At 44.4% G+C, this 18,469-nt stretch overlaps 3 protein-coding genes across 3 annotated transcripts; 1 reads left to right on the top strand and 2 right to left on the bottom strand.

Annotated features, from left to right (window-relative positions):
- The first annotated feature begins 177 nt into the window (after positions 1-177).
- Positions 178-2,730, top strand: LOC119122538 (retinol dehydrogenase 10-A). Its single transcript, XM_037250841.1, has 5 exons — positions 178-710; positions 1,236-1,334; positions 1,436-1,581; positions 1,793-1,924; positions 2,000-2,730. Exons 1-5 carry the CDS (start codon positions 258-260, stop codon positions 2,118-2,120), a joined length of 951 nt encoding a protein of 316 aa, XP_037106736.1. The 5' UTR covers positions 178-257; the 3' UTR covers positions 2,121-2,730.
- On the bottom strand, positions 2,509-8,892 carry stau1 (staufen double-stranded RNA binding protein 1). The gene is made up of 15 exons (XM_037250839.1): positions 8,690-8,892; positions 7,351-7,603; positions 6,922-7,043; positions 6,691-6,847; positions 6,455-6,605; positions 6,206-6,377; positions 6,042-6,137; positions 5,767-5,979; positions 5,106-5,249; positions 4,654-4,800; positions 4,491-4,566; positions 4,100-4,413; positions 3,890-4,012; positions 3,272-3,351; positions 2,509-3,194 (listed from the first exon to the last, which is right to left on the bottom strand). Exons 2-15 carry the CDS (start codon positions 7,547-7,549, stop codon positions 3,107-3,109), a joined length of 2,082 nt encoding a protein of 693 aa, XP_037106734.1. The 5' UTR covers positions 7,550-7,603; positions 8,690-8,892; the 3' UTR covers positions 2,509-3,106.
- A 145-nt stretch (positions 8,893-9,037) lies between these two features.
- Positions 9,038-18,398, bottom strand: LOC119122535 (protein polybromo-1-like). The gene is made up of 30 exons (XM_037250838.1): positions 18,264-18,398; positions 17,837-17,997; positions 17,670-17,767; positions 17,411-17,558; positions 17,152-17,298; positions 16,909-17,025; positions 16,751-16,819; positions 16,428-16,526; positions 16,253-16,338; positions 16,079-16,170; positions 15,800-16,016; positions 15,489-15,630; positions 15,319-15,404; positions 14,959-15,238; positions 14,786-14,891; positions 14,045-14,684; positions 13,702-13,913; positions 13,442-13,630; positions 13,200-13,357; positions 12,884-13,129; positions 12,410-12,555; positions 12,170-12,327; positions 11,893-12,076; positions 11,604-11,811; positions 11,330-11,528; positions 11,104-11,259; positions 10,220-10,384; positions 9,912-9,976; positions 9,579-9,765; positions 9,038-9,460 (listed from the first exon to the last, which is right to left on the bottom strand). The coding sequence occupies exons 2-30, from the start codon at positions 17,969-17,971 to the stop codon at positions 9,297-9,299; spliced, it is 4,899 nt and encodes a 1,632-aa protein (XP_037106733.1). The 5' UTR covers positions 17,972-17,997; positions 18,264-18,398; the 3' UTR covers positions 9,038-9,296.
- Between the last annotated feature and the right edge of the window lie 71 nt (positions 18,399-18,469).

The raw sequence follows: 18,469 nt of genomic DNA, 5'->3' as shown, positions 1-18,469 counted from the left end.
AAACTGTGACCTCGCTCCGTACAAAGACTTACATTCTACACACTATTTCCCTTGGCATTGGTGCATACGCATAAAGTACACCGACAGCTTAAAGCAGCAGTAATGAGGAGCTCAAAGTATTTCTTCTAATCTGGGAGGAGGGTGTTTAAAACCAGCAGGATGGAGGCTGAGGGCCACAGACGGCTCAAACAGCAGCTCGGCCGTCTGCGTGCTCTCAACCAGTTTGTGAAAGTCAGCAAGAGTCAAGGTGAGCAACCATGATATTCCTCATGGACTTGCAGATGATGCTGCTGGATATTATTTACTTCATCCTGCGTAACACTTTACGGGCCGTGCTGCGGCCGCGCATTAAACCCATCGACGGTGAGCTGGTGCTGATCACCGGTTCGGGAGGAGGCCTGGGTCGTCTCTTTGCCCAGGAGTTCACTAAGCAAGGCGCCGAGGTAGTGCTGTGGGACGTGGACGCCGCGGCCAACGAGAACACGGCTAAATTGGTGCGTGACTTGGGGGGCAAGGCGCACGCTTACACTGTGGATGTCACCAAACGAGAGGAAGTGTATCGCTACGCGGACGTGGTGCGGAAGGACCTAGGCCGGGATGTCACCATGCTCGTGAACAACGCCGGGGTGGTCGCGGGCCAACGAGTACTCGACTGTCCGGATGAGCTCATCGAGAAGACCATTAAGGTCAACTGTCTCGCGCTCTTCTGGGTGAGGTGAACCTTTATTTGGAAATATTTGTACGGAGAGCAATTTGTTATGTGGCTTTAACTACTAGTTTAAGGGATTTTTTTTTTTTTTTACTTACAATATTCTTTATCATCTGTGAAGAGCAACACAGATAAACAATCATAAATATGTTTTTAACAATGCCATGATCTAATGAAGTCCATCGTTATTAAATTAGGATGGAATGTCTCCACTACTCCAACAAATTAAATCACATATTGTTTCTTCTATGTACGTATCATGATATCAATATCAGGCAACCAAATTAAAATTTATGACAAAATAAGCTTGAATTGCATAATACATTTTCATCATCAGTTACTGGCACACAGCAGGTTATTGTTGTTAAAAAATAAGGCGCACTAACACAATCCCATTCACAGCATCAGTCACAATCCTCTTAATGTGAAGCTGCTCACGCAACAAAAGCGTCCTTCACGTTGAGCAACGTTTAGTTAAATCACTCTTTGACGTTACATACCTCGACATCACTTTGTGCATTGCCAGACAGTGAAGGCCTTCCTGCCTCAGATGAAGGCCCAAGATCACGGCCACATCGTGACCATCGCCAGCGTGCTGGGCCTCTTCAGTACAGCCTGCGTCGAGGTGAATGTGGATTGGACCACAACCTGAAACACATTTATTGCAAATTTATTTTTTTTTCAGAAAAATCCATTCTAAATGATTGTTTCTCCTACCTGAGACAGGACTACTGTGCCAGTAAGTTTGCTGCGGTGGGTTTCCACGAATCTCTGGCTCACGAGCTGCTGGCTGAGGAAGTGGAAGGCGTGAAGACCACTCTGGTGTGCCCTTACATTGTGGACACGGGCATGTTTGAGGGCTGCAAGATAAGGTGTGTCAATGTTATTTCTAATCCCATACATAGCACAAGTGAAGCTGAACTTTGAATAGCTGAATAATTTTGGAAAATAATTTACTGTAATTGAAAAGCCACCAGTCAGCACTCACCACGAAAAACTGAAGTCTGCCCTCTACCAAAAAACATATCTACAAATAGGTCAGCCTCATTTGAAATTATTTTCTATTCTCCGGACTACCAACAGAGAGGAGGTGGAGTTTTTTCTGCCCCCTCTGGAGCCTCAGTACTGTGTGGAGCAGGCCATGAACGCCATCCTCATCGACCAACCCCTAGTGTGCATTCCACGTCTCACTTACCTACCGGGGATCTGCAGAGCGTCAGTACCGTGTCTCGTCCCACTAACGCTGACCCAAACCGGCTTATGTTTTTTTTTTTTTTGGTTGTCTTTCAGGTTACTGCCATGGGAATCCAATGTGGTTTCGTATCGTTTCATGGGCTCCGACAAGTGCATGTATCCCTTCATTGAGGCCAAGAAGAACCAAATGGCAAATGGTGTTAATTCACTTGCATAGGTTTTCAATCTTAGCATGTTAAAAACAGAAGACATTTAACACAAAGAAAAACTTACTTCTGTACTGCCAGGATTTACTCACATATTGAAGGTCAGGACAACTGCAGAAGGCGAGGTGACGACTCAGACAAGTGGTTATCAGCTCTGCATTAGGTCCACTCAAACAAAGTAGTTAAATAACTCAACTCTGTAACTGCTGTGTTGTATGTGTTCACACAATTAAAAAAAACTACATTGTCGAAATGGACACAAAGCTTTTATGTTGCAAGTATAGCAACGAATGGATTCACAGGTTTGTTGTACCTTCTGCCACCCAGTGGACCCCCCCTAAAAAGAAAAAATTGGTCCAGCACTGACCTGGAAAGAATAAAGACTAGATAATGCAGACATTTGTTTCGTGCATATGAGCACACAGGTTTATTTCCATAAGGAGCAAAAGGGACGGGAGGCCGACATCAAGGAGGGGAAAGGGAGTTAAGACTGCCCCGCCATGAACAGTGGAGACATCATGTTACATCACACGCTACGTTTATTTGTAGTGACACACTCTTTCTTCCCGGCCCTGCACGGTAAATGTTGGTAACACGTCACTTGTGGGTTTTTGAGCGAAAGCACTGCAGAACCATCGACAGCTGCATCCTAGCCATCACGGGGAAAACAAAACAAATGGGATTCTTTTTAATAAATGGCAGTAATAAAACATATTTAAAACGAGTGTTAACAGGACGTAATTCACAGTTTGTTACACGAAGTGAAGCCCCGAATCACTGGCTAGGATGCAGCTACTCTCACGAGTGAGCAGCAAAAAGAATGTACAATTAAACAACATCAAGGAGAGCAAAACCAAAATGTTCACTTCAATCTTGTTTAACTGTGAGCACGATGCAAACGGTGAAGCATGGCCACCGCCAAAAATGTCCTGCAGCGACTTGGAACAGTGTCTTCAAATTTTCTCGAGTGCTTTTACAGTCAAGCCAATATGATGGTCTAAATGCTGCCATCCAGGGGCGGGGCCAGTGTGCTTGAGTTAGCCGGTTTTGGGTGCAGCTCGCCCTCAACCTCCTGTTTGCCACATCTGTCAGAAACAAGCCTGGTAAATGAGCTAATGGTCTCCTCCGCCGCGTTGACAATCAATGAAGAAAAGAGGCTTACCCGGAGGCTGTTCCGTTTCCCGTCCGCTCGTTTAACAGCTGCTCGTACTCTGACAGCAGTTTCAATACATTAAGTGCGGCCTGTAGAGGTGAATAAGAGTAATTGACGTCTTTTTCCAGCAGTTTAGATGATGTGCTGTCCGTTACATGTTACCAAGTACAATTAGTTCAACTAGCGTCAAACTAAGTGGTACAAATAGAAATTCAACCAAAATGCAGGCCAATAAAAAAATACAAAAAAAAAAAGTCTAGGATCATGACCTCAACATACGTATTTCATCCAACAGCTCAGTGAGCAGCCAACTTTTTTTTTTTGTGCGCACAAACAACAAAGATGACAGAGGCAGCGCGGTGGATAAGACATTGGCAAGTCTGAGAGCGCGAGTGTCCGGGCGTGAGCTGTGGCTAACAGCAGGTTCGACATGAAGGTTAAAGGTTACTTCAAAATTGCCTGTACAGTTAATGATGGTGAATAGTTTGAGTCTGGAATTCGTCATATTATTCTCTATGGTGAGAATATGCTTTTGAAATTAGGACAACCAGTATCACAGAAGGCCTTGTGTTCAACTTTTACACTGTACAAAAACTTGTAAAAAATAGAAATGAGACCATGTCTTACCATATCATGACAGGATTCTATATTTTTTCCCATTCCATGGCTAATGAGCGGTGGCTGGGAGGAACAGTTTATTAGTGATACAAACTCATTCTTATTATTTTTCGGGAAATCTTTGTATTCCACCTGCAAGCAAATAAGAAGATGTTTGAACTGTTAGGTACGCAAGGCCGAGCTGAATGAGTGTCTGAAGGCATTGAAGACGCCGGCTACCTGCAGGCCCTGCACAGACGCAAGGAAAGCGAGCTGTTCCGAGGGCCTGGTGAGGGGCCCGTTTGGCGTCTGTATATTTTTGCTCTTTAGGATAACCTCAGCCGTGTGGGATGTGCCGGCGTACAGCAGCTCGTTGGCAATTAGCGCAGTGACGGTGGCCTTGCCTGGGTTTGGTGTTGCTCGGGCGTAGTCCTTGGCCTGAGGTCCTTGGCAGGCCCCCACTGCTTGAGCCACCTCTGGAACCATGGGCAGGATGCCGGCGGGAAGCTGCTGGTGGCTCAAGTAAGGCAGGCGGAACTCCTCTTCCTTGGAACCTGAAAAATATTGCGGGAGGATGTGCCTAAAACAGGAAGGGAGTAACAATTTGCACATTCCAACCACTAGCACTCACCCGGTGGCACCTCCTCCACAGAGCCAGGCTCAAAGAATGTCACCTTGCGTCCATCACCGGGCTTTTTCACAGGGGTCTGAAGATTCCACCAAGAACAAACATGAAAGCTTAAACATTCAAATAGGATTATGCTGTTGTATGACCCAAAAGGACAAAGAGTTACCCTCTCTTCAGTTTTAAGTGCGGGTTTAGGAGGCTGCGGCTGAGGCACTTTGTATCCTAGCATCTCCAACATCTTCTCTGCCGCGTTCTTTTTGGCCACTTTTTTGCTCGGCCCCATGCCCTCTGCAGACTGGCCGCAAACACTCACCTGTAACAAAAACATGCAAGCAACACATATTAAATTAGAGGGTAACATTTGAGAGGCCCTTCCACATTGCACTTAGCATTCCATTAAATCCATTCATTGTTTCTGTGACGTCAGACAGCTGAAATGAAGTCTACTTCACACTTTGCAGGCAAACACTCCAGGCTACTTTCTGGTCAGCTGCTAAGCAACCATTTCCATCAAAAAAAAACAAGTTTGTGCCGGGTAAACACCAAGAAGACCAAGAGCAGTGCAAAAAGGTCTCATTGGAGAGGACAGACGACTGCTTGGGTTGCCGCAAAACTCACTTGCATGACAAACTCCCGACGCCGCGGCAGCCCTCGCTCCGTCACCATGCTGTATTCAGGCTCCTTCTCCTTCTTGGCCTGCTGGATCTGCGCCAGACGGCTGATGGGATTCATTCCCTGGCCGTATTCCGGGCTGGTCTGCAGCTGCGGGCGACGTGTAAGACTGACTTGTAAACACTTTTTTTGTTTTGTTTTAAAAGAAAACTGTCACAGTTTTGACGCAATGCAAACATACAATACTGCATAATGTATCCAACAAAAACTGAGTGGGTGGGAAATGCTTGTCACTTGGCTGCTTTAGTTCAAGTGTTGACATCTCATCAAGAATCAGTATGCTCTAGTTACTTTATTCTGTTACATTTGGCTTGTGCACTTAAATGTGAAGACATTTAGCCTGGAGCCGTGCATACCGCTGCCTTTTTCATCCGGCCATTTCTTGTTTTATTCATTTATTTATTTAAATAAAATAAAAAAAACTGTAGAAAGAAATATGCTTTGTTTTAGCATATAGGGTGTTGTAAAATAAATGAAGAAAAAAAAAAAAAAAAGAAGTTTACAATGTTATTAGATTTCCCATTTGCTTGATCGAATATATTTGTCACATTTCTGCCACACTTTTGCATTTCCGTTTTGAAATTTGCGTGCAACATTTGAGGAGTACCTTAATGATGGATTTGGTTTTCTTCTTGATGCGTGGTAGCGTCCTCTCCACGCTGGGTATGTGAGGTAGCTTCTTCAAGTCCCCAAGCACGGCGGCAGCTGCCAACTTCTTTGCGATCTTCTTACTCTTACCCTCGCCCTCTCCGCTGAACTCTCCCACTGTGACGCGCACCACAAAGCTCTTGATGTGAGGCGGGCCTTCTTCTTTTAACACCTGCATGACATTGACAATTGGCAAGTGCCCTGCCAACGTGTTGCAATCAAAATTGGTGATACCTCAAAATTGACAGGTAGGTTGCGCTTCAGTGCAATCTCAAACACTTGACTGATTTCTGACTTGTTGAGGTTTTCTTCTTCGGGCTCTTCGTTTACCTGAGATGAAAAACACATTGAATGTGGATTAAAAGAGTCAATGGGAATGCCGAGCGCACGGCTCTCACCTCTGGCATTTGCTGCAATATGGGCTCACTCTGCAGCACTTTCAGGGCCCTCATGGCAGCGTCCTGCTTGGCGAGCTGCCGCGTGCGCCCCTTCCCCACAAACTGCTGGCCTCCGATGGATAGTTCCATGTGGTAGATCGTTGGTCCCATGGGGGGAAATGGGTAGTAGTAGCTGCGCACACAGTTAATGTTTTGTTAAAACAGATAAAACAATAAACAGTAGGTGGACGGTAAATGAGCCAAGCTTACTGTTGCATAGAGCGCTGATAGGGCCCTGGGACACGGACGCCATAACTCATGTGTGCTGGTCTCATCGGGTAATGGTCGATGGGTTTGTAAATGGGCTTTTTACTAAGTTTTGAGCACAGTGCGTTCAACTCCATGATTTGAATCATACCATCTGCCAGGAGGAACCAATACTGATATGAGTACACATTAGAGCAAAAACTGATACATTTGTTGTAGGAGCAGTGGGAGGAACCGACCTGAGTTCTTGCCTGTGTTGCGTGGCGTCCTGATCGTGGGCTTTGGAAGGACACTCTCAGCCAGGGCAGATGTAGCAGCGGAATGCTGGGCTTTCTTGATGCTGGTCCCCTCAGCATCCCAGTGCTGATCTCCCAGGGTGAGTCGCACAGAGAAAATCTGACAGCGACAAGGAATATAGATCTCCATCTAATAATAATAATGAAGCTCGGTAAAAGATTCGCTCAACGTACTTTGCAGTGAGCTGGTCCCTGCTCGCTCAGTAGCTTATACTCAGGTTGGAGCTTGTTGAAACGGGCTAACTCATTTACCAAACACATGGGGGTCTTCTCTTTAGGGTTTGCCATGTTAGATACTGGAACAAAAAAAGAAAACACGACTAGAAAGACTTCTATAAATAGCCAAAAGATGAATTACTAATGCCAAACTTTGAAGTCAAATGTCCTTGAAGTTTTTCAATTAAAAATTAGTATTAGAATGACCATTTTACTGTTGAAACTAGGTAACTTCCCTTTAAAATATTTCCAGTGGTTTTATGACAATTTGAACAACAACAAAAAAACATTACATCTAATAATGAAATTGCATACGTTTCCCATCAATACGTTGTTTCAATTCATACATCAATTTGAAAGAGAGGGTAGCTTTCTGAACAAACAAACCTGTGACGGTTGTGTAGGGAGTGGCTGAGCCCGCAGGGAGTGCGGAGCTCCTGACTGGCTGGCCGGCACTCTCCGACGCTAACGTGCTGGCGGCACAGGGGATGCTAAAAGGTGGCCTCATCTGAGGCTGCCCAGGTTGGAGTGGGGCAGGGGCGGCCGGCATGGGACTGGCCGGACACTGGAATTGGAGCTGGGACATCTTTGCTGCTATAGGTTGATCAGGATACCTTTCAGTGTAGCAATGATAGGGGAACTGTTAATGGAAAAGAGGATAGATTTGCACTGTTGCACAAATGAGGAATAAGATCATGGTAGACCCCTAACACATAACTAGTCAAATTAAAGTAACTAAAAGCAATTGATTGTTCGCGCAAATACAATCTCAAACCTTTGTGGAACTGTGACGAAAGCCCCCCCAAAACATTCAACCTGATAACAATTGTAATATATGGTTAATTCGTTATTAACGTTATTGTTGCAAATGTTTTGTATTGTTATAAATTGTTATGATTTCACTTTAAGCAATGTTTCATTCAGCAACAGTGCTACAAAATTTAGGGGATGAAATGTTTCGGAATGTGGACAAGTGGAATTAAGCAAGCGCCACTGACCAAAGCCAGAAAATCCAATAAAACTTTGTAGCATTTTCTAATCTTGATATTTGTTATAAGATTTTGCGAGTTATTAAGTGATGTCAGTCATCATTTAAGTCAGACACACACGGCAGGGTTCCCCCTCTAACAAAGCCCCCTCTAAAAAATTATTTTTCTCAGTAGAGATGCACAAATGGGAGTTCAGTCTAATATGTTTTCCGAAAAGCTCCATTAGTGATCTACTACAAACCCTTCATGGGTGTTGGAAGATGAAAGAAGAAGAAAAAAAAAATCACACTTTATTAAATCTTTTCTTTTTTTTAATTGACTAAGTGGGAGTGGACTGGTAGACTGAGCTAGCAAGAAAGCTTACAAGAATTATGCATACACTCGTCATTGCACACATGCATGCTCATTTTTCATGACAATAAATAAATATTGAGTCTGTGTTGAAAAGAGCCCGCCGGGTGATACATAGCGTTCTTTGGCTAATGCAGAGACCCTAACCACTTCAAACCCTTTGTTTAATATTGAATTTATCACACTACGATGCGAATCAACTGTTTCAATTGCAAAAACGAACAAGAAGCCTAAAAACAAAAACAGCTGACAATGTACTCCCTACAACACACGCAAGTAAGAAAGTATTCTCATTTTTCTCCCCCATCGGAGACCCGAACAAGCCGACAAAAGTGCTAGCTTTGCTAGGTTAGCCTAGAAAAAGTCTGCACAAAGCAAAGCCTTACCTTTGCGTTCTCCTGTCAGGTTTGAAGCTTCTCAATAGGACACTGGCTCGGTGTAGTCAAAGGTCCTAAAAGACCACTTTCAAGGGCTCATTTATGCAATTTGGAAGTCAAACTGTGGGCTGTGGAGAGGTGGGCATGGGGGAGACAGGGCAAACACTAAAGAGAATGGCTCGATGTTAAGCCGGGCTTCAGGAAGTCACGTCATTGAAAGCGGAAGTGTTTCCAAAATAAAGTAGGGTCAATAAGTATATATAAATATATGTCCTTGTTCTAAATGGGAAGAAGTCTATTTGAGCTGTCATGTTGATGTTGTTGGGTTCTATTCACTACAATAACAAGTGCAAGTACTTATTAAATAGTATTCATAAGTTTATTTTAACAGTAGCAATTGGCTAGAACACTTGTTTTGCAGAAAACGTAATCAGCAGGGTAAAAAAAATGAAAATGCACAAACAACTATTCAGCTCATTATACTGTAGTTACTAATAAATATAAAACTGGTTAGCAATTACTGCAAAATATTGCTTCTAGGGTCTACAGTTCATTTCCAAGTTTGAGAGTAAGGGTCATGAAGAGTTGCGGTTAAAAGTGGTGCGAGTCCTACACATCACACATTGTATGCCTGACAAATGTTTAGAGAGTCCCTCAGCATCAGGTCACGCAGGCGCCACAGCGCGTCAGCCATTGTGGCGTGGGCTCCTTTGCTCTTCAGCCAATGAGCTGGCAGCCGGCTTTCTTGCTCTTTGGTCATGTGAGCGTCTCGCCTTTGAGCTGTTGTGGAGACAAGTTTTGGATTCAGAATTTTCACTGCCAAATAAAAGCTACATGAAAGTAGTCAAAATCATTTCAAAGACACTATCATAGGGCTAAGAGCAGCCTACTTTCAAACCTTTCAGTGTCTGGTCCCACTTGCTGACGGTGCTGGAGTCGGAATTCAAGCCTTCGATATACTTCAGGTAGGCCTCTGAGTGCAGAACCCTCTGAGTCTTTGGCGGTGGAGCAACAAACATGGGTGGGGTCTGACCCTGTCCTGGATAAGGTGGGGGAGCATGCTGCCCTGGGCTGAACATCCCTGACTGAAATGGAGAGATTTTGTTTTATTAGAACATTTGAGGTAAAACACAATTGAAATGATTCATTAATTAGCGTGTATAACCATCATTATCTTTTTCTTCAAACGACAGATCTTAGGGGCAGAGTAAATTAAAATGTTTACACTCACTTGCTGCATGTAGCCTCCTGGAGTGGCACTTCCTGACATGCCGTTGACAGCAGCGCCCATCATGCCTATTAAAGAGAACTCATTACTCTATGTCGAGCAACTACATGGTCACCTGTAACTTTTAAATGAGACAAAAATAAAGGAACGTTGCATGTATAGTGACTTCAGCTGAATGTTAGTAGTTGGGTGCCAATATTATCACATGCGTCAGTCGTGTGAATGTAAAGACCGCATGTGCCACACCCGGTCACATGGAGCAAACGCAGACCACAACCAGTGAAGGTGTGGCTACCATAGTAAACCCTTACCATGATGAAGCATGCCCGGGTACCCGGGCATACCACCTTGATGGAGATGGTGAGGAGGTAGGTGGGGGCCCCCTGCTTGGTAAGGTGACATTGGGGCCACACTCAACAAACCCTCATGGGGGCCCTGCATGGGCATGTAAGGTGGCCCGTAAGCTCCCATCATGCCTTGGTGGAAGAGGGCGAGGAGAGGATGACAACATATTCATGCATAAGTGACATGCAGCTGGCTATGACATGACATGCACTACCGTTGTACACACTTTCACACAAAAGCCTGGGAATGGGGGGGAGCAGTCTGTAAACATTTTTGGTCATTTACGTTAGCTTTTGATTAGGGATGTTTGATGCCATTTTTTTCAGACCGATAAACATACTTCAAACAATGTCAAGTTTGCATAGGTGATGTGTATAAAATAGCACAGGCCCAATTATAGTACAATCACTATCTTTTGGTATCACAGGCTTATTTGGTATAATCTCCATAACCAGCGATTATGTGACAACTGGAGGGATTGCGGTCAAGTATTAAAAACTACAATGCTAAAAGTGTCCAGAGGAATTTTGAAAACATTTCGTTTGTGATAAAACCACAGGCTCTTTGTGTGAAAGGGACTGGAGTAAGAAATGAATGTTAGCAGGCAAAACAAGAATGGAAGGTTTACAGTTCAAATGGTTATTCATGCATTGTCATGCAGTTTTAAACGAGATGCTAGCGACAATAAAATGTGACAAACATCAAACACAAGGCAACAAAATATTAAAAAAAAAAAGAAAAAAAAAAGAGCTTTAGCACGGTTGCATTTCTTTACAAGATTGAAGAGTTTTGAAATTGTCCTGCCTCATTTCCTTGCTGCCATCTAGTCAAACACTCTGAGAGGGGTTACCTGACATAGGTGTCATGGTCTGGTTTATCATGCCCATAGTGCTAGGCGAAGGCACGACCCCCATCAGTGACCCTACGGGGGTACCTGATCTCGGGGACACTTGCTTCAGGGCTGGCCTTTCCCGTTCCTGTTGCTCCACGATTTTGGCTGCCCGTTCTGCGACAAAACACAAATGGTCACAGCAATTCGGGAGCAGGAGCTTATGTTGTCTTCTGCAGGGTTCAACCTTCATAGTCTGCTTTCTTGACGGCTTCCAGGTTCCTCCACTCGGTGCCCACCAGACGACTCAGTTCACCGAAAGAAAAGTCCGGGTGTCGAGCCTTGATGACTGCCCGCATTTCACTGCTGAAGAGGATGTAGCCGCTCATGTTGATCTTCCTCTTGGCGCCTTCCTTCTTTGACAAGCCTTTAATCTTTGGTGTGGACTATTCAAAAAATATATATATATGAAAAATATGAAAATAATTTGTTGTGAGATTCAGCGGTCTGTGAATGTATACCTGAGAAGGTGTGTAAGGCAAGCCATCCATATCGCTGGTGAGCGACGTTTGCAGTTGAGGCATTGAAGGCATTTCCATGCTCTCATCTTCATCGTCCATGTCTTCTATGTCATCATCTCCATCCTCTACATCTGCTAGTTTCACCTCAAGCTCAGCAATCTTCTTATTCAAAAAGGGAGACGCTTCTTTCTGTGGAACTATTAATTTCCTGCAGACAGCAAAAAAAAAGAAAAATAAATTCATCCTTGTATCAGCTCTGCTTTGGAGCGCTTTGTACAAGTGGACTCACCTGAAATAATAGACCTCATCCTCCACCACTTTAGAAGAGTACGAGAAGCGCTTCAGCCCCTTGAACTTTTTCACTTGTTTCTCTGAGTCTATGTAGCGACTCTCACAAAGAAGATTATCCTCTTCCGCAACCTCGGTCGGTCTGCATGACAGGTAGTCTTTGAACGAGGACACCATGCATTTGCCTGAGAGAACAAACAATGACATCCAACACTGAAATAAAAGAAAGAAAATGTGCAGGAGTGATATGTTGGCTTTGTTCCGGATGAGCACAGTACCTATGACGCACTTCATGGACAAGGTCTCCTCCAGGTGGCTGAGAAACACTTCTCTCTTGTAGAACATCTTAGTGGGCTCGTGTGCAGTCTCCTCTGGGTGAATGAAAATGGGCCCAAAGAAGAAAGTTGTTCCGTTCTGCACCCAAAGTTTCTCCAACCTACATCCCAATCAAAGGGAGCGATGCTCAAAAAGGTCACACAAGCAGATCACGCCAAACAACAATATTGAAACACTGTTACCTGGCAACCCGAGGCTTGGCGAGGCCATGCGACTGGATGTAAACGCAGTCCCCAATTTTGAACCACACATCGTTGTAGCGCAACTGTTCATAATATTGGCAACCTGGCTCTGCACCGTTCACCTCCATGGAGACATCCTCCCTCTCCTAAAATATTAAAGACACACAGTCATGACTTGACTCTCTCATGGTTCAGGTTAAATACCTCACAGCTTGCCAAATGCACACAGCCACTTCATTAAGTCCAATTAACATTTGTCTTTAAATATTTATACGGTCCCCACTCTTCCTTTACACTCATTGTTCGTAGATAAATGGGAGCACATGTGCGAGGCTAATGTCCAAGTATTGAACGTGTCTTTATTTGCTCCTGCGTTTACCCCATGGATAGGCTCAAAGTGGATGACAAGCAGATTGAGTAGAGAACTGCATGATCAACAAAATACATCCAAAAGCAGCCAAGTTAAAAGCTCACCTTGTCTACGAAACTGCTGTTGTCTGCAAACGTGGTTTTCTCCAGTTTCTCCAGGTCAGGCTTGGCAAACATGGATGCGATGCGGACGACGGGCAGGGGCACGTCTCGAGGGATGAATCTGACGGGGCTCGGCGGCACGGCCCATATCTTGATCTTCTTGAACAGCTTGCACCTGGCGGTGTATCGGGATTCGCAAACGTACACGTCCTCGGCTTTGAAGCCCTCCGGTTGCAGTTTGAAATAATCCTATAATTTGTTGGACAACCCTGATGAGCGGAAATCAAGAGGGAATTATCGTTGCATCTTTCACGCTTACCTTCACAAACATGACCACACATTTGCCCAGGACTTGACTAAAGGACACTCGGTTGTAAAAGTCACTCTTGAAGACCTCATTTTCCAGGAACTTGCGAGTGGCCATGTGGAAGGTTTCTCTCGGCCTATAAAACCAGCAGCCATAGAGCCACTTCTCACCTTCATACAGAAAAACAAAATGAGATCAGCTGCTCGTCAATTTTGGTCCCAAAAAGATTTGATTCATTCATCGAGTTGAGTAACCTTGGTCATCCTCCCAAAGACGCTCGATCAAGACGATGTGAGGCTTCAGGTTGGCCTCGGACGGGTGCACATAGACATACTCGCCCACCTGGTAGGTGGTGTTCTCAAAGGTGCATTGCTGCTTGTACACCAGATTTGTATGCGCTTCAGGCCGCCACACTTCACTTGGCAGGTTCTTCTCCTTTGAACCTTTTAGGGGGAGAAGATGAGTTCACATTTCAGACTTAAGTCAACACGTCAAAGCGGAATGTCTGACATACTTTTGCTTGGCTCGTCCTCTTTGTCCTTATCCTCCTCGATTTCTTTGGGTATTTTCTCCCTCTTTTCCTGCTCCACGTCGTTGTGCAAGTGCTTCAAGGTGTAGTTGAGCGCGGTGGTCTGCAGAATCTCTCCGTTCTTGCACAGTTCGTCCCGAATCTTGATGAAAAACTGTTGCAGCTCCACCGCATCATCGAATACCTCAGAGTCGGTCCTGTAAAAGGCCAATTATTTAAATGACCGAATATTTAAATAAGGTACACTTTCTTTGGCTTCAACAAAACTCAACAAACATTTTGTCTTTATTAGACAAATCGCTACTTGGCGAGAAGTCAGTTTGTGTACCTGTGCACCTTCCTGGCCTTCTGCAGCACTTCAAAGACATGCTCCTGGAAGACATCCAGTCTCCTGTAGCGGCCACGCTCCACATTCACTCTGATTAAGTCAAAGTTTAACGGAGGCTTCTCTGGGGCGTCCGGATCCGTGGCGGAAATTTCGGCCAGCGAGTCACTGTAACACCGGCCCTCTTCGTCCTGGTGTCCGAGCACTGACACCAGCAGGTTCCTAATCATCTCACGCACCAGATTTCCAACAGCGGGAGGCCCAGAATCCTCTCCTCCCTCCTGCTGCTTGCGCGTCTCCAGGAGCACCCGGTGCAGCACCAGAGCGTCCCGGTAGATTAACGACTCGGGCTCATTGTACATGCAAGCATTGTTGAACATGACAGTGAAGTCCTCTGCGAGGGTTTCAACGTCCTGGTAGCGCCCAGCCGCCATGTGGCTGCGCAGACGCTCCATGTCGATGGGTCGTTTGATGGTGGCATAGTAGTCGGGCAGCTCGGCGCGAGACGGTAGCCGTAGGAAGATGGTGCTCAGGCGGCGGCCGCGCCGGTCGGTGAAGTTCCGCACGGCGTCGTAGAGCTCGTTTAACTTCTGCTGCAGCGGGGTGAGGTATTTGGTCTTCTTTGGAGAGACGCCACTCTTTCCTGGAAAATAAAGAAAGTAAAACAGTCAACAACGGAGTCAGAGTCAGTTCGCAGTTTTGATGGTCTCCAATCTTGATCAAATAAAAATAAATAAAACCTACTAAGTTTTAGTTTAGGAGAGCCCACATCCTCGTCTTCAGGTGGCTGTCCCAACTCCTTGCGCTTATCTTTAAGTATCTTCTCCAGGACGTCAGCATCGTTGTACACCTACAGTGACAGACGCAAATAAATTAAATAAATGCTATTTTCGTGGCATAGCCTTCACACGTCCTACCTGAGATCCTTCCTCGTTGTAATGACGGGCATTGCGAAACATCAACCTCATGTCATCCATCAGCGCTTCCTCTATGGCGTAGCGCTCGGTGCGAATGTTGTGCTCAATGGTCTTCAGGTCCATGGGTTCAAGGATGACTTTATAGTAGTCGGGGTAGTCCTTCTTGGACGGCTTGACCATAAACAGATCGCAAAGGCGGCGACTGGTGCCCACCTCCCTGGCGTCCGTCACTGCAGCGTACAGGGCTTTCATTCGGTTCTTTTTAATATTTTTCTTGTGGCTTCAAAACGGGAAGAGAGGATCAAATGAGAAAATAGCAACACACAGCAAAGGTCAGGTGGGGAGAAAATGACTTGATACCTTTTTCTCTTGGTGCTGCCTGCATCAGATGATAGCAGACTGTCACCATCGTCATCATCTCTTCTCAGAAGTTCCTTCTTTTTTGCCTAAAAATAAATAAATAGAAAAATTGGATGATTACCATTTAAGGCGGAACGAAATGGAACACAAGGGAAGATCAAATAAATTACCTGCAAAATCTGCTGAAGCCTGAGGGCTCGTTTGTAAATGCTTGAGTTGGGCATGTTGTATCGCTTTGCATTCTCAAACATCAAAGTGAGGTCGGCATCCATTTGTTCCATATTTTCATATTCACCATTCTTCATTTTTGCCCTACAATTAAGGGGGGGCGGGAAAATGGCACTAAAGAAACGACTTAAATTCACAGTGTAAACCTATTTTGTACCATGCGTCACATACGTCAGTACATTTTTGTTTTGTGGACTACATTCTAAAACCAAAGCCCACTTTAAGAGCCCACTTTAAATGCATTTACTACTACCTGATTTGCTGCAGACAAATGGTCTGTTTTATCTGCTGGTAATAGTCGGGATATTCTCTGCGGGAGGGCAGATTCTGGAAGGGTTCGGAAAACAGCTGGCCCTGGCTATTCCTCGCGCCTCGCACGGCTTCATACAGCTGGAAGATGGGGTTGCTCATCTCCATGCTAGAACTTTGACTCTCAGCCTCCGACTCGCCTTCGTCGTAGCACACGGAGCCTGCGGAATATGAAATGTTTTGAATCGAATTTCTACAGTCGGTGCTGTCCAACAACGCTTACCGGATAGCACAGGGTCATCCTCACTTTCCGAGCCGTACTGAAGAGCTACGCTGACACCAGAAAGTCGATCTCCCTGACCAGATCTGCGATTTCTTTATAAAGAAAAAGAAGAATTTTCATCACATAACTGCAACGCAACATTAATTCTTAGACTATATTTTGCATGCATATTACCGGATGCGAAGACTTGATTTAGTGGGTTCAGAGTGTTCCAGGTCAGTTTTCTTCTGGATGAACACTTTCTTGATGGTGTTTGCATCCTACAATATGACACAACAAATTGTTACAACAAATGGACTGATATGTGCTACACGAGTAAATAAATTAAATACATAAAAAAAAGACAAACCTTAAAAACCTGAGATCCGGGTTCATTGTATGTTTTGGCATTTTTGGCCATGAGGTCAATGTCCTTGCCCATGGCGTTAACACTTTTATAGTACCCCGTCTGAGCAAGTGAGAAAATGGTGACGTTAAAAAAAAAAAGCATTTTTTTTTTCAACATTTGAACTGTAAAAAGAACCAGGCATCTATTTGAAGTAAGGCATAATTAATAAAATTATAAAATCAAAATCCCTTTGACGATATCGTTGGAAATTTGTGAATCTTTCATTTTTTCAACATGAGACCAATTCTTTGGCTTGAATAATATAATTTCATTTCAAATCCTACCTGGATTCTTTGAGCAATTGTTCTCAGATCAATGGGATCTTTTATAACAGCATAGTAGTCTGGGTAACTCTATCATAGAAACAGAAAATGGCATGAGAGACTGCAGTTCTACGTAGTCCAGAACAGCGGTATTGTTTGAGGAGTCAATCAATACTTACCAATTTGGAAGGCAATTTCTCGAAGAGTTTACTGACCACGTGACCTGAGGGATCAGTGTACAAAACAATCGCCGCTAGGAGTTGCTCTAAGACTTCCTTCAAGCTGCTGGAGGGTGCCTACGTGACCACAATAATGACAAATGTTATCGTCAAGGGCTCTGTTTTATATAACACAGATTAACAGTCCGTACATGCATATGATATCAGGCAGAAAAAGGAAAAATATGTCACCGCTAGACTGACCTCATCTTCCGTTGACCCCCCTGGGTTATCCATCATGTCGTCCCCGTCGTCGTCGTCTTCGCCATCTCCACTCTGCAAAAAGTCATTCCTTGTCTGCAAATAAATGACCCACAGCTTGCAGGCAGCTTGATATTCCTCGCTGTCCCTCTACAATGATGACAAGAATCATAATTTGAGGAATTAATACAAGAGTAATGACAATCACTGGACATGATATAATTCAGGCTACCAAAGAAGAGAGACTTTATACATTTAATACCTTGTAAAAGGATTTGGTGTTGTTAAACATCAGCTGGAAGTCTGTAGTGAGCTGCCCCACCTCTTGATAATCTTCAGCCTTTAGTTTATGCTGAATTCTTGTCATGTCTATCGGCTGGGACACCACCTCATAGTAATCAGGCAGGTTTCTGGAGAACAAAGTGATCACTCCATTAGTATAATATTCACAACTGATATTCATATAATAAACAATGCTAAACAGGTAAAAGGCAATCTTCCAAGTTTTTATATTTGAATACCTTCTCTTTGGTACCCTTAGAAAATGTTCACTGAGGTTTCTCCCTTGATCATCTTTGTAGTCTCTCACGGCGTTGAACAGCTCGTGGCATACAGCGATCTAGGCGAAAGACTGCAATTAGCACAGGGAGATTGTCCAAATAGCTAATCGGCAAACTCGTGTATTTACCGTGTCAACAGGTTGAACACTGGAAGCCCATTTTCTTTTACGACCACTTCCAGGAGTGGAAACATCATCGAGGTCCCCTCCTCCGCTCACACTGCTGGAGGGTGAAGTAGCTCTTCTCCTCTTTGCGCTCGACATCGAACGGGCTGATCTAGAGCGACAAGCTGCAAAAACAGAGAGCATGGCCAGTCTCTTACAAAAAAAAAAAAAAAAAAACATCCGCGAATCTTGACACTGAAGAAAATGTACAAGAATCGTGGTTGGACTCCAAAACTTAGTCGCTTAGCATTAGCATCACTTGAATGTATGAAACAAAGCAAGGAGCTTGTTAGCATGGCCTACCAGCAGAACAAATCGACACATTGTATATCATGGTGAAATAAAGCAAATTAAAATAGATTATAACCGAATCATCACAAAACAAACTTACCGCAAATACAGAGAAGACAGCCGTAATTCCCGGAGCTTAGATATTGGGGCTAGCTAGCCAGTGTTTGAAAACTCCAGCCCGGAAGTTGAGTTAGTGTTGTTTGTGTCGTGAGCGGAAAAATAAAGCGCCGCAAACGGACAGTGTCTCCATCTACAGATTCGGAACAGTACTGCAACCACCTTCAAGCCATGTACAAATCGCGTTCC

This window comes from Syngnathus acus, chromosome 5 (assembly GCF_901709675.1).
Source record: "Syngnathus acus chromosome 5, fSynAcu1.2, whole genome shotgun sequence".
Classification (NCBI taxonomy): domain Eukaryota; kingdom Metazoa; phylum Chordata; class Actinopteri; order Syngnathiformes; family Syngnathidae; genus Syngnathus; species Syngnathus acus.
Note: the sequence above shows the minus strand (reverse complement) of the source record. Positions and strands in the feature narration are given on the sequence as shown.

Coding starts and splice junctions, on each gene's coding strand:
- LOC119122538 (XM_037250841.1), top strand. CDS start 258: ATGATATTCCTCATGGACTTGCAGATGATGCTGCTGGATATTATTTAC. Junction 711..1,235: donor ACTGTCTCGCGCTCTTCTGG/GTGAGGTGAACC, acceptor GTGCATTGCCAG/ACAGTGAAGGCCTTCCTGCC. Junction 1,335..1,435: donor TCAGTACAGCCTGCGTCGAG/GTGAATGTGGAT, acceptor TACCTGAGACAG/GACTACTGTGCCAGTAAGTT.
- stau1 (XM_037250839.1), bottom strand. CDS start 7,549: ATGTCCCAGCTCCAATTCCAGTGTCCGGCCAGTCCCATGCCGGCCGCC. Junction 4,414..4,490: donor TGTGGAGGAGGTGCCACCGG/GTGAGTGCTAGT, acceptor AATATTTTTCAG/GTTCCAAGGAAGAGGAGTTC. Junction 3,195..3,271: donor GGAAACGGAACAGCCTCCGG/GTAAGCCTCTTT, acceptor TGTTTCTGACAG/ATGTGGCAAACAGGAGGTTG.
- LOC119122535 (XM_037250838.1), bottom strand. CDS start 17,971: ATGTCGAGCGCAAAGAGGAGAAGAGCTACTTCACCCTCCAGCAGTGTG. Junction 16,527..16,750: donor CAATTGCTCAAAGAATCCAG/GTAGGATTTGAA, acceptor TCACTTGCTCAG/ACGGGGTACTATAAAAGTGT. Junction 13,631..13,701: donor AGAGGACGAGCCAAGCAAAA/GTATGTCAGACA, acceptor TCCCCCTAAAAG/GTTCAAAGGAGAAGAACCTG.